A 14232-nucleotide genomic window follows, 5' to 3' on the forward strand; every position below is an offset into this window, starting at 1 on the left:
GATCCCTGAAAGCACAAAACTATTTAAAACCAAAAAAAGTAAAAACCAACCAAACAAACAAAAAACGCCACCCACCCCACCCCCCCAAAAAAAACCAACCTGTGGAAAATGTTACAAGTAGTCTTCAAAATAGTGCACATAACTAACCTGTTTTGTTGTGATCATTCTCTTTGCCTTCTCTGCCCCTCCCAGTGTGTTTTTATTTAGATATTAAGACTTGATGTAACAGCTGATAAAATCACTGGGACACGGGCCCTTCTCTGTGTCTAATGTGGAAACATCCTAGTTTTGATGAGATGAGGTGTTCAGGTACAGCAGGCACATAAATGTCTATATTATGTAGTTAACTTGTGAATTATGGAGATGAATAGTAAAAGTAAAATCCAGCAAACTTCTACCAAAATTATTCTGGCCCCAAAGTGTTCTGAGAAGTGTCGGACTCAGAGAGTCAATGACAAATCAGCCTGACTCCATGTTACAGTTTCAAACTGTCCTGAAATAATTGTACCACTAGCTTGTAAGTAACTAGCAGATGTAACCACTGAGTTAGGTCTCCTTCCATTTGTTAGTGCTATTTGAGCTTTGGTAGCAATGTGCTATTGGATTTATTATATGACAGGCTGATGAGTAGTGTTTCTTTCTAATGCCATAACTGAGCCCATGTTGCTGATTAACTATCAGTTATCATGTGGCTTGTGGGATTCGTGGCTCTGGATGGCAATCCAAAGGATACTGGTTCTCTGCACAGAAAGGAGTTTTGCTTTAGAGATTTGTGTGCAAGAGGCATTCCTATTATGCTGTGGCTCCAAAAGTGGGATGACTGCAGGTCAGTAGAACAGAGGATTGTAACCTAAAGGAGCCCCTTGCATCAAGTGGCTGATCTTGTGAAAGAGAGATTAATTAGAAGCAATGTGTGGGTACTAAAGAGTGCAGTAGGTTAATGACTTAATTCTTTGCTGTGTTCCTTTCTGCCATGGAAGATGACAGAGGCTTTAGAAGAAGGAGACAAAACATGCAGCTCTTCGTCTTCTGAAGAGAGCTGTGAGGTATTCCTCCTGGCTAGCACCCAAATCAGCTGAAGAAAATTTGAGATGGTGGTAGTAGAAAGGAGGAAAAATAAAGAATTAGTTCTCACTGCTCTTGCCAACTGCTGGAGGCATCTGGACAAATTTGTAAATTGGCCTAATTTCTTGGGGTTCTTCGTGTGGTTCTCCCTACCCTCCCTGCCCTGCTGAGAAAGGAAAGGAGGTCTTTTTTGTCTGCAAGTGGCCTGAAAATTATTCTTCATTTGGCTGCTACTGTGAGGCATTCATTTGTGGCCCACCTCCCAGACTGACCCAGCTGTAGCACTTGCAGTAAAATGTGGTGCATGCTCTGAAGACTGATTCTCTGTGGGGTTGGGCCCATCTAGTTGAAGGAGTTCCTCTTCTGCCAAGACGTAAATACCCCCACCTTGGCTTGCTGTGTTTTCTAAATGCTAACTGGCAAGTGGGGTAGGCTCTGGGGTGTGGGTATAGTGGTGGTCTGTGAGTGGCGACGGGGCCATGGACATGCTCCAGCACGATCACATATGGCCCAAGAGGTCACCGTTTCGGTTGTTTGTTTTTTTCCTGATTGATAATTGATTTAATAACACATTTTTTCATAGTTCTTTCTGCACACATGTATGCATGCCGAAATAAATTCTCCATGCAAACTTTCTCTTGCAAACAAAAGCAAGGCTGCCCAAAACATAGGACAAAAAGCAAAACAGAGCCCTGTAAGCTAACTAAACTCTATTTTTATGGGGTTTTTTCTGGCTGGAAGAAACAAATTTCCTTGTATAAATCTTGATGTTCTAGTATATTTTTGCCATATACTGTGGTTTTGGGGCCAACATATATACTTAGATAAATATTCTAAATGCCAGATGTCAGCACATGCTGGGTAAGTGCTTAATAATCATGAAACCAAGAGCCCTTGGTCTATCCCAGCGGAAAGCAGTGTGATAAAGGAGACATCTGCAAACAAAGCTGTAGTGAAGGCGTTCCTCCAGGGAAAGGCCGAGGATATGAAAGTTAATCAAATTTGCCTTAAGTCTAAAGGAAGTCTTTTTATATTTTTAGTATGCCCTGACCTTTTCAATTGCTCATTACATGGGCTTTTCTTGTCCACTGGGTGTCTCTCATTCCTGGCTCTGATCACAAGAAGCCTTTGGTTGTGAGAGAGCACACCATGTTCACACAGAGAAGTGTAATTTTGCAAACACTAGCTATCTCCAATTTATTGACTACTTCTAGAACAAAATAAACCTAAAAATTGAGAGTGTAAAAACCCAAGAGATTAGCTGGAATCGTGTACCGTGCTTTTCATCTATGACATTATTCTGAAGCAGTTCTCCTGTCATCAGTACATATGCTTATGTGTCTTTATGTTGTGTGCCTTAGGCTTTTTACAATTACAATTAAGACTTAAAACAACAGTGACTGTATATTGAGGGTGACCTGATGAAGCAGTTTTCCTTCTCTTTCACTATTGCTTGATGCGCCAAAGGATTTGAAATGGAGCTTCTTCATTTAGATGTCATTTTTGCTTTACACTTAATTGTTTCTCTCCAGTTCTCTTGCTGTACTTGAGGAACATCCTCAGCTACAGTTCAAAGCAGCTTTTACCAGCTCTTCTTTGCCTTCTAAAGATAATTCTGCCAAAAAAATTCAGCAGGAAGGTACCACTACCTGTTGTAAGCAGCCCCATATGGGTGTTGTAGAACCCCAGGGATTTGCAGGCACACCACAGGTGGCAGCCCTGGCACTTGCACAGGACTCTCTTTCTCCCTGGAGCAAAACCAACAGTTTGCAATAGAAACAAAACAGAACAAAAAACCCCACTCATGTAAAGGCATGTCTCCGTGGATGAAGATGCAGGGTAAATATTTACCTTTGAGAAGAGGTGATGCAGCATCACCACATTTGTGGAACAGCATTTCTGTAGCTATTACTACAGAAACTGCAGCATTTCCTGTATCTAATATTATAGAAAGGCAGCATGGTGAAGAATCAGGCCCTCCATTTCAGTTCAGAGGCATTCTGAGCTTTGTTGAAGTGGGAGGGAAAGAATCTGGACTTGGATTCAAGTGCTGGGTCTTGACTGACATTGGCTTTATCTCTAACTTGACTCCAAAGATACCGCTAATATTATGAGTGTCAAAGTTTATAGCCTGTTTCCATCCTTTCTCATTTTAAACTTGCTTAGCAAGGAAGCATTTGCCAGGCTTGGAAAAAGAGAAGATGATACCCTCCTTGGGTCAGTAAAGGCCCTGGCTGCTTTAGAACAATTGTTGCATTCTTCTCTCCCTCTTCTTTTCCTAGTATTTATTTTTGGCTCAACCACTTCCTTCTGTTTTTCTGTCATTAAGAAAAAAAAATGGCTTGGCTTTGGAACCTACAAGTTTCATCAAAGTAGTGAAATCTACCACAGAAGTTGTCTGTCAGTGGGCAAAACAAAATTCCTTAAGCTTATGTATTCTCCAAAATAGCAGTAGCTATTTAAATTGTTCTGTTTTCATTCTAGAGCGCTCCACAAGATTCAGAATTAGGCCAACCTCCTGGTAATGGGCACAGTTTAAAGAGGAGCCCTCAGGAAAACAGCGTAGAAAGATCTGGAGGTCAGGACATCTCAGATCTTCTTCCTACTGCTGTGCAACTGGCTGAGAGCATATCCCCATCAATTCCAGGACCTACAAGGTAAGAAATGAAGTTTGTTGCTGTGAATAGAATTGAAGCCCTGCTGCTGCTGATAGTTGGAGGCTGTTTGTTAAATTTCTTTTCTTGTGTAACTGATTTTAAAAATCTATCATCCCGATGGATGATGATGATGCAGTCTTCAAAATAACCTGACAAACAAGACTACTTACTGTTTACCAAACTAACTTTCTCGCCTTACTACGTAACTATAAACAAGACTCCAGCTGTTGTAGTAACCCTTGACCTAAACTTCCTATGCTTTTTGCTCATACTAATAAACTCCCATCTGAGACAGAGAAACATTGAAGAGTCTTTTGTAGTCATATATGATTGTGAAGTAAGATGTAATTGTAAACAATTGCAAAATGCCATGCTCAGCTCTGTATAACAATCCTACTAGAAAGTACCAACCAAGGTAATATTTATTAGTATTGCACTCTTCTAAATGTCTTAAAATTCACCTGACTGAATAAATAGGACTACTTTCAGAGTTAAGGTATTCTTCAGTGCTATTAAGGATGGCAGAAGGTAACATAATCTGGATTTTATTAAATATCCCAAAGGCAGTACTTTGTCTGAAGCATTTTTTACTTGAATACTTGAATTTTCCCATGCTACTAGGGTTTTCATCTGCTGCAACAAAGAAATTATCTAATACCAGCATGATTTTAACATAGGGCTGAATACTTTCCAGATCATCAGTGTTATCTGGGATAGAATGATAAATACAGCTTCGAAGGAGTAACAGTAACTTGCTGATAAATGTGTAGGATTTTTAGGCTGTGGGCACCTTTTTAAGTGTTTTCATGAATTTTCTTTAAGATTGGAGAATTTGCTGCAGAAAGATTTGCTGCATCCTTTTCAAGTGGAATGTGTGTGATTTGGGCCTTTTTCTGCTTCCACCAACCCTGGCTACCATTTCTGAGTGCCACTGTCTTTGAAAGATGTAAAGTTGAGAAATTAAAAACAAGAACAAACGTAGTCAAGTAAAATATTTCAAATGCTGTTAAGTTAATGCTATCCTAGGCAGTAAACTCTTCTTCTCCCTTTTTTTATAAGAAGTTATGAAGGTTAAGCATTTCTTTACTGAGAGGGTGGTCAAACACTGGAACAGGCTTCCTAGAGAGGTGGTCGATGCCCCAAGCCTGTCAGTGTTTAAGAGGCATTTGGACAATGCCCTTAATAACATGCTTTAACTTTTGGTCAGTCCTGAAGTGGTCAGGCAGGTGGATCATGGTAGGTCCCTTCCAATATTCTATTCTATTCTATTCTATTCTAAAATGATTGATATCGTGCAACAGTTTGTGGCAGTTTAAGTCCAAATACAGGTTTCAAGTAAGATCATAACTGGCCGCATCAGGGACATTTCAGGGAAACTTAGAGACATGACATAATCTAAAAAGACTTACCAAGAAAAAGCAGCTTACTTTCTGGAAGGGACAGTTTGGCTGTGCTATGGAGCTCTTACAGTTCAGTAGCTTGTCGTACTTCAGTACACACACAGGAGGATATTTACTATTAATTCTATTTCTTCTGACTGCCACTAGCACATCTTAATTATCTACTGAAAATAATAAAGTCTGAGCAAGACTGACTGCAAAGTCAATTTACGGTGATAAAGGTATGTAGACTTGAAGTTTAAAGTGATGAAAGGTTGCACTTCTTTCCTAGAGATGTATGACTATTTCTTTTGTAATGTGGCATCACTTTACTATTTAGCACCAGGTCTATACATGAAACAGCTCTTCCTTGGATGAGTTCCTTATGTCTTTGAGAGTGTCTCTCCATTTCATGCGAAATGAGGAAAGTGTTAGATATCATTCACACCAGTTAGTTAGAAAAAATTGAGTTTGGAGTTGTGATGTAAACTTGGACAGGGTGAGAATTTTAGATGCATATTTTGTTCTTTTGTTATTTCAGTTAACAAATACTACATGTATCCTCTAGCTTCTAGTTTCTCTTGACAGGATTGTGCATAATCACTATATTGTATGTGTGTAATGGTGAGTAACCATGCTGTCCTAGCTGAAGAAAATACAAATGTCTTGTAAGCTACTTAAAACATGATACATTCTGATTTGGGACAGTAAAATAGTCATTTTCTGCTATTCTTACCAGTATGGAGGTTATATTATGGGAAGAGGGAAAAGTTAGAGAGGAAATTATGAGTATTACTAACTGCTGAATTTTATAGTAGGCCTATCGTGACTAACATTCCTGCAAATTAGAGTTGTTTGTGAAACTGCAAAATGACAGGTATTAGACTGTGTACTTAGAACTGCAACACCCGTACACCCTCTGATTGACAGCATTTATACCAGCATCCACCTAATACAGTGTTTGTGCCAACTGCTAAGACCTGTCTCATGTACTGCCTCTGTCCTGTGAATGAAGCAGCAGCAGAACTCACCTCAGAGGGCTTAAATTTTGTATTTTCTTCTTGTTTCTCAGAAAGCATATCTGTATGATTACTTTCTTGTCCACATTTTAAGGAAGATATATACACAACTTTCTCCAGTTGCTGCTGTAAAGACCCTTCTAACTAGCTACGAGGAAACTGGTAGGGGCAATACCACTGCAAAACACTCAAAATGGAAAATGTGCTTTCAACTCCCTGACCTAACACTAACTCCCAGGAGTGAACCTTCTCAAAGCAACTAATGTCTCTGAATTTAATTTTCTGCACCTGCAAAATGGGTATAGAATATGCATGGTGTAGTCCACTAAAGAGTAAGAGATTCTTAGATGTTGCCAGAGAGCAGCAAGAAGTATGCAGAGACTTAAACTTTCTGACACTCTTGCTCCATTCATTTGTGGAAATGTGAGGAACTCAGGTACATGAAATCAGTAGGGCCCCACCTAAGAGCCCTGAGAAAATAGCTCTCCATCACTTCTGTGATGTTTGGTTCATTTTTAAAGTTCAAAATACATAAAAACAAGGACGGGGCTTTTGGGGAGGGCAGTTTGTTTTACCCTGGTCAGCAGTATCTTCCTCTACTTCTGTCTCCAAGAAAAAAATAGTAGGTGGCAAAATCATATCAAGAAGCCAGGAATGAAGCTGTATTCATCCACACAGCAGGATTTTCCCACTCTCACCCAGTCATCTGGTGAAAACCGTTCTTGATGAAATGTGTGTGCAGGCACAGCTAGGAAAGAAGAGGGATGAAAATTTGGGGGGGGGGGGTTTGGTGGTGTGAAGAAGAAAGTGTCAGCTTCAAGTTTCTCTAGTCACTCAGATATAGGAAACCATTTAATGCAGACCACAGACAGATCTGCATCACTGTTGGTACTGGAAGGACGTGGTAAACTTCTGAGAGCCTCATCACCTGAATATTTGACCTGAGACTTGTAGAATTTCCCATCAGTCTCACGTCTTCATATGGGTGGACCTTTGTGTCTTCATCCTGTGGGCAAGGTTGGGCTGTTCTGCCATTGAAAATGGCCTCTGTGGGAAACAAAGCTACAAGGTCTTGGCTGAAGACCTCACCATGGCTTTTAACACAAGGAATGGCCTGTCTTACTGGTGGAGTCTCCTTTGACAATGCAGAAATCTACTGAACATGTTGCAAAACTTAAAAGCAAGTTCTGTTCTTCCGTTTGTTCGGTGGCTTTGGTGTAGCAGAATTTAACCCTCAAATTATTGTATCCATGCTATTCTTTTTCAAAACCTGCCGTTCTTCATAACGATGCTTTAGCATACTGTAGGACTCAAAACAGCAGCTTTTCAAAATACTTATTTTTTAATCTCAAAGTAGCGAGTACCTCTCTTCTTCGTACTGTAGTGATTGTAGAGATAACTGGTTAACAGAGTCTGATCTGAAGCCAGAAGTCATCCGACAAGCAAGTGGGCCAGATAATTTTCTCTGTGTGGGTCTGGATTTTAGTGGAGGCACAAGTTCAGGCTCCAGCTATAAGCAGGTATAGGAGTATTAAGCATGAATGGAAAAATAACAAACACTGGAGCTGAGGTGCGGTGTGTGATGGTTTACATTAGCATCAGCAATTCTTGCATGTGGCCTTTTGGAAGACTGTGTTAACTGAAGAAGCAAATAGTTACACAGTGATGTGGTTTGAAACAATGGACTGAGTACAGCTAATTAACGCAAGGCTATCCTGTCACCCACCCAGCACCTTAAGCTGTCCAAACTGGTGTTAGAATGGGCCAGCAGTAGTAACGGAGACTGCGGGGTGGGGTCTCTTATCTTGAGTTTTGAATATTTGTGGTTTGGCTGCAGCAAGTGCAGTCTTGCTTTTTTTTTTTTTTTATAATATTAGCATAGTCATTTTATACTGTTCTGTGACCAATTTGCATTTTTTAAAATGCATTGCTCAAAAATCACATAGCTGCAGTTCTTTAGGGGTTCCTTTTCAAAATGTGAGTACCAAGAACACTTAGACTTATATCCTAGCTGGCTAAAACAGCTTTACACTTCAGCATGCAAAATTATGACTTTTGTGAGATGAACATTACATGGATGAGTCAGCTTGAAGGGATTCATAAGGTTCTTGTTTCAGGAAACTTATTAGATGGGCAGGAGCTCGGGCAATTACTTCTTATTTAGCCTTACTCCTGAAACTGCTGGCACATGCCTGTTTTGGGTGGCTTCTCAGTTATATCCTGCCAAAATAGAAATGAAGACAATAAACGGAAAATCTTTGAAGTTTCAGATTCCAGGCTGTTTATTTTTAACTCGCTCCCGTATGCTACTTTGAACGCCTCTTTTCCACCCTGAAGTGAACTCTTACAGTCTTAAGAGCGTATGACCTGCCATCTTCAGATGGAGTATCTCTGTGTGGAAAACTACCATGTTTGCTTTTTTCCAGTCTTCTGGGTGGCTTTCTTCCATCCTCCACAAATTCTCAGAAATTGTTTCAATCACTTTTAAATTCTTATGGTTTAGAATTCAAAACATCTGTGATTCTTATTTTAAAATACTGTTTCAGTCCAATTTTTTTACCTGTTTCTCACTAGTCCTGTATGCTGAAAAGTAACACTGTCAGCAATTAATCTGTAAACTTTCCATGTGAAATAAAAATGCCAAAGAACTAGAACAGTTAGGAAGCCTCAGGCTTTGCGTTGGTGTCTGCGCAAGACGTAACCATGCCTTTCTCCTGGTGCACACACAGAGGAAAATGCCTGGGGAATCCTTAGCTGGACAGCTCTACCCCATAGAGGCTTTTTTTCCAGCAGGTTTAGGAAGAAACAGATAGAGCAATTTAAAAGGTACACACCCAGAAGTAGTTCAGGGGAGTAAGCACTCTTCATGGATGAATTTGGCTGCTCTCCCACGTGGAGTGCTGCACACAGATCCTGTGGGACACACAGAGCCACCGCAGAATGACAAGCTGAAGCTGCCACACATCCTGTGGGACTGTCTGTTCAGTGCCATGCTTCCTGCTGACTCTCCGGATATCTCGGATGGAGACCAGGAGCCGGTTGTGGATCTGGAACTGAAGATCTGGCCGTGTTTGCTTGCTGCAGCAGTAGTACAGCTTACTTTTTAAATGTTAGAATAATTTAGTTCGGTCATACTTAAAATATTGCAGGCCCTGCATTTTATTCTGTGTATGGAACAAGGAGGTGAAAAGTGATTGGGGGTGGGGGGAGAAGGGCAGGACAGTTCCCAGGAGGATCATGTAGATCATTATTCCTTCTTCACTTTTTCCTGAAAGCTTAGATATACAGGGAGGGTGGGGGAAGCTGGCTGCTGTTAGCAGCCCTTTAGCGATGATGGATTTCTCATGTGTTTTGTTTACACTGAAGAGTTCAAATAGTGACTTGCTCTGCCTCTAAAACTCTGACTTTTTTTTTTTCAAAGGGAATGTGGAAATTATTTCCATGTTCCTAATTAACTTCCAATACCTCTTAGGGACATATTAAAGTGCAGGATTCTTTAAGTTAACTCAAGTCCTCCAGTACAGTGTGTCCAAATACGTAAACTCAAAATGTAGATGCTGATCTCTCATGTGTCAGGGGAAACAGAACAGAAACATTTGAGAAGCAGCTATACGTGTGCCATGGTTGCAGAGCTGGCTGTACATTTGTCCCTTTCAGTGCTTTCTAAATTCATCCTCGGATTTCAGGCTCTTGTGCTCCTGGGAATATAATCACTCAAGCTCTAAGTTATGTCAGTATGGATGGCAACCGTATGTGACCTCTGGGTTTCATAGGCTTCAGCACTTGGTGTTTTTCCCTCACAAGTGTGACTGGGTTGGAAAGGCTGCCTGTCCTTTCAACAACTACTGCATGTTCTAGAAGAAAAGCAAAGGAATAAGAAAGGGAAATTTTGAATTATCTATGATTTTCTGTTGTTGGATCATCATTTCTTGTTTTTTATCAAGTAGGCTTAACATATTTGGGCATCTCTACCCCCCATCCCTCCCCCGGCCCCCAGTAAATGTCAGAGCGCTTTTCTCTAGCTGCTGCTGGTTTTATCTTCTGTCCCCTTGCCTTTGCTGTGGATGGCAAAACAGAGTAATGGAAGGTGGGACTTCAAGTGGGCTGGTAGATTGGGTATGGCTCTTAATCTGGAAGTATTTATGGGAGATGCACCATAAGCCATCGATTTCTTAACATCCTTTATAGCTTCACACCCTAAACACAAACCAGGCAGTGCTGTCCTAATAAACATCTTAGTAACTGGGCAGTACTCTTAAATTGTTTCAGGATAATTCAAACTTGCCACAATATATTCTGAAGGTGGAAGAGGTTAACTACAGGTATTAAAAATTAATCGGTAAATTTGCAATGTGCTTCCAAACAAGCAATTTCTCAGTAATTATTTATGCAAAACAAACATTTTAGACATACAAAGATTTAACTCATTGTTATTTGATGTTGTAACTGGAAGGATAGCATTCAGATGGTCAGTATGTTAGGGCCTTGAACTTGCAAATCCTTAATTGTGTGCTTAACTTCTAAGACAAGGGAAAAGTTCCCTTTGATCACTCTTGAGTGCGGTGGGGCACTTGGATATTTCAAGTTACATATGCACCTAGGTCGTTGTATGACTGCATTTTCTTTTTTTTTAACATATCCATTACATACAGCAATTATTCCTAGCAAAATTATTCTTTCTGCGTTAAGTTCAACACAAACTATGAGGAACTCTAATGTTCTTTCATGCTTTGTCATCTGCATGTTTTGTTTTAAATATGAATGAAACTTTCCCTTAATAATATCAAGCTAGTTCAGATTACAAACAAAAGAGATCAAGTAACCACAAAAGAGAACACATTTTGTTTTCCTGTATTTAAAAAAACCAGCTTTTAGGGTTATAGCTTCATGTTGATTGCATTGAATGGGTTGTCTGAAAATACATGCTCCCTGCAGGTAATTATTGATTGCTAGTACATTTTCATGTAGATTGGGTTTTACTCAGGGGAATTATCTTCAGCATGTGGTGTCATTTCCCTGTAGTGTTATTCCCCTTAAAAAGAGTGGAAGATAATGGGACTAGGTGTGACCCTAAGAGGTCATCTAGTCCATCCTTCTGCCCTGCAGGATCAACTGTGCTTAAGTCATTCCTCACAGATGTTTGTCTAACCCCAGCAGTGTCTTGCAGACAGAAAAGCAAGATTACAAAAAATGAAAAGGATATGTAGGATATGTTCCCTATATAGTTGTCCTTGTTACCTACATCAGAAGGAGAAACATAAATGGAGATATCCAAAGAGGTCAGTCTGGACGTATCTTATTATGATTGAAAACTCGAACTGTTCAATTCTATGTTATGTCCTGAATAAAACATTGAAGCAAGCTGCAGTAGCACAGATGATGAATGTGTACTATTTCATTCTAAAAAGTGATAGTTTAAGTTGCTATCACAGCATATGCCAGCATTGTCATTTTAATTCTGTTCAGCGTACATTAATTACAAAGTTGTCCCAATTCCTTCATCTACTCCTGGGTAAAATGAACAAGTTTTCAGCATTATCAAACACCAGCAAAATTGTTGTAGTTGATTCGTAATGCTGAATAGCTTTACGTCTAGGGACGTAGGTCATGGGACTGTCATCTGCCCTTGAACCTGCTAAGTCACAGGTTTACAAAGTTGCTACCAGCATGGCAGTAGATAGTTCATGGGTTTAGCAATTGTATTCAAGAAAATTTAACCACTTCAGACATGTTTGGAACTGTTTCATATTTGATAGCTGCACATAGAAGTCTAATGTAACAAAGAAGTCATGTCTGCAAAGGTCTCAGAGAAATTTCAGTCAGCCGAAATCTGTAAAATGCAAATATATAATGATGTATGATATAAATTATATTTAATGATATAAATATGTAATGTTGTATGGCCTGTATGATGAACAGTACCAACATTTCGATCCCAGATTTATTACCATGCTTTCCACAACTCAGTTGGCAGGTGGGATTAACAATGAGTAAAGAATCAGAGGTTAAAGATAAGGGATAAAGAGAAACAGTAACTGTAGGTGGTGTTTTCTACTTTTTCCAATGCTCAGTTTCATAGAGGTTAGAGGGCTTCTCCCCCCCAACCTCCACCCATGTTCGTTCTTCCCCTGACCACCACACCTCTGACAGGAGCATGCTTCCAGGTTGAAGAACCCTGGGCACACAACTGCTAATGAGCAATTTAATCAGTAAGAAGATAAACCTGCAAAACGAACGAAAAGCTGGAATGGCAATCGACTTCCATTTTTCCATCCCCTCCCCAATGCAGTGTTGTAGTTTCTGCCCCTCCTCTTCCCTGAGTGCAAAATTAATGTCAAATGGTAAAGTCTATTCCTTCCTTAGGGAAAGCCTCCTGGCATCTTCTTGTTGTTTATTCATGTCCCATCATGCCCCATGCTGTCAGTGATCCAGCAGATACCAAATATTGCATTGCCGTCTCTGTCGTTCCCAGTGTCAGTAAGTTTTATATGGATAGGTGTTTTCAGTGTGCTAGGAAAAGAAAAATTCCTTTGGGCAAAACAATTTTTAGAAGTTTAAATAAAAGGTATTGGTGTTATAAATTAAATGTTCAAACTGATGCCAAGCATAGCTGAAACGTGTATAAACTATATACGAGTTGTATGTTACAGATATTTTACCTTGGATTTGAGGCTTACCCTTAATATAGGCAAATTTCAATAGGTCTTTAATGACTAGTTAATTTTCCACTGCAGTGACTCTGAAGAAAGTTTTTAGGATCTAAGATGGACTTATATTCAGTTTTACATGCAGCCCTCTCATAAAGAAATTAGTTGTTGCATTGGGCAGTCCTCAGTATAAGGAGGGGTTTTGACCCCACCTGGAATTGCATTTTGTGCACTGTAGCACAGCACAAGAGCATGGGGCTTCGATGCTGCTTCAATGGTTACTGAAGGGGCACCTAAACACAGACCTAAACTGGAGGGACCTGAGAGCTGGTCACTGACTCACTTTTCAGTCAAGTATTTTGTGCATAAAACTTGGGCAGAGAAGGGGAGAGAGGCTTCTCAGATTTCTGGAGATTACTTAAAATCCAATCTATGTTTGGCCTTACAGAAGGTGTTTTAAGCAGCTTTTATAACTCCAGTCTGTAGGGCACTTTGAATTTCTGAAATGCAGCCTGTTACTGCTAAGCTGTGGCAAAACTCCAGTGATGGGCTCACCACGAATGACCTCTCTCTGTGCAGTTATGGAACTAGAGCACAATGCTGTCACACTGACTTCTGAGCATGTGACAACGTCTTGCCTGTATATCTTGCTTTGGATGGGAGGGGGCAGGGGCGAGAGATGTTAAGTAAATGACGCCCCTTGCTCCTAGGTACAATTCTACGTTCAGTTTTGAATTGATATTTCACTCCATGTTCCCTAAGGCAATGAAAATATGCCCAGGCTTCCCAGGGAGGTGAAGGAGAGGATAAGGTTAATCTATTTCATCACCTACGAACCTAAGTGCAGAAACTGAGGTCCACACAGTGCACATGAAAAATATTAAAAATAACTTTACTTCTCTGCAGTTAGTGTACCCACATTGTCTCTGCTTCCATTTACTCTATCTTATCTTTGCTGGGTGGGGAGAGAGATCATACAAATGGTTATAGCTTATATGCACTGAAATCAAACAGTGCAATAAAATGACCTCATAGGGCGTGTGTCATTGTATGGCAATGTCCTTCGGCAGGGTGAGACCTTTGACTTTTTGGTGAGAATCAACTGTGCTGATTAGTTGAAGAAAATATTCAACAGATGGGCCCTTCTTAATCTGCAATAAAAGTATAGCCATACAACGGCAGTTACTGTGGATTGCATGGCCTTTAGCTATGCACAAAGTAGTCTCATAGAAACAGAAATTAAAAACCTTTCCTTGAGCTACTCATGGTTTTTTTCAGTATTTTTGCCACTTTTTCCCATGTTGCTCCCTTGGTCTGTTAGATGTGTGTCCCCTCTCCCCACGCTTAAGACAGATTTTGGAATGGTTAAAATGCATGCCATGAGCATGGTGGCTGTCAGGTAAAACTGGGGACATATTTTCCAGACTAATGAGCATTTATATCACTGTAATGTGTGTCCGATGGT

General features: G+C 40.2%; 1 protein-coding gene across 11 annotated transcripts in view; it reads left to right on the plus strand.

The window, feature by feature from the left end:
• Window positions 1-14232, plus strand: part of TACC2 (transforming acidic coiled-coil containing protein 2) — a 155498-nt gene that overhangs the window by 25468 nt on the left and 115798 nt on the right. For all 11 annotated transcript variants that reach the window (XM_052798555.1, XM_052798557.1, XM_052798561.1 and 8 more), the window contains one exon: window positions 3550-3722. In XM_052798555.1, coding sequence (XP_052654515.1) covers window positions 3550-3722 — 173 coding nt within the window. The remainder of the gene's footprint in view (window positions 1-3549; window positions 3723-14232) is intronic.

This window comes from Harpia harpyja, chromosome 10 (genome assembly GCF_026419915.1).
Source record: "Harpia harpyja isolate bHarHar1 chromosome 10, bHarHar1 primary haplotype, whole genome shotgun sequence".
Classification (NCBI taxonomy): domain Eukaryota; kingdom Metazoa; phylum Chordata; class Aves; order Accipitriformes; family Accipitridae; genus Harpia; species Harpia harpyja.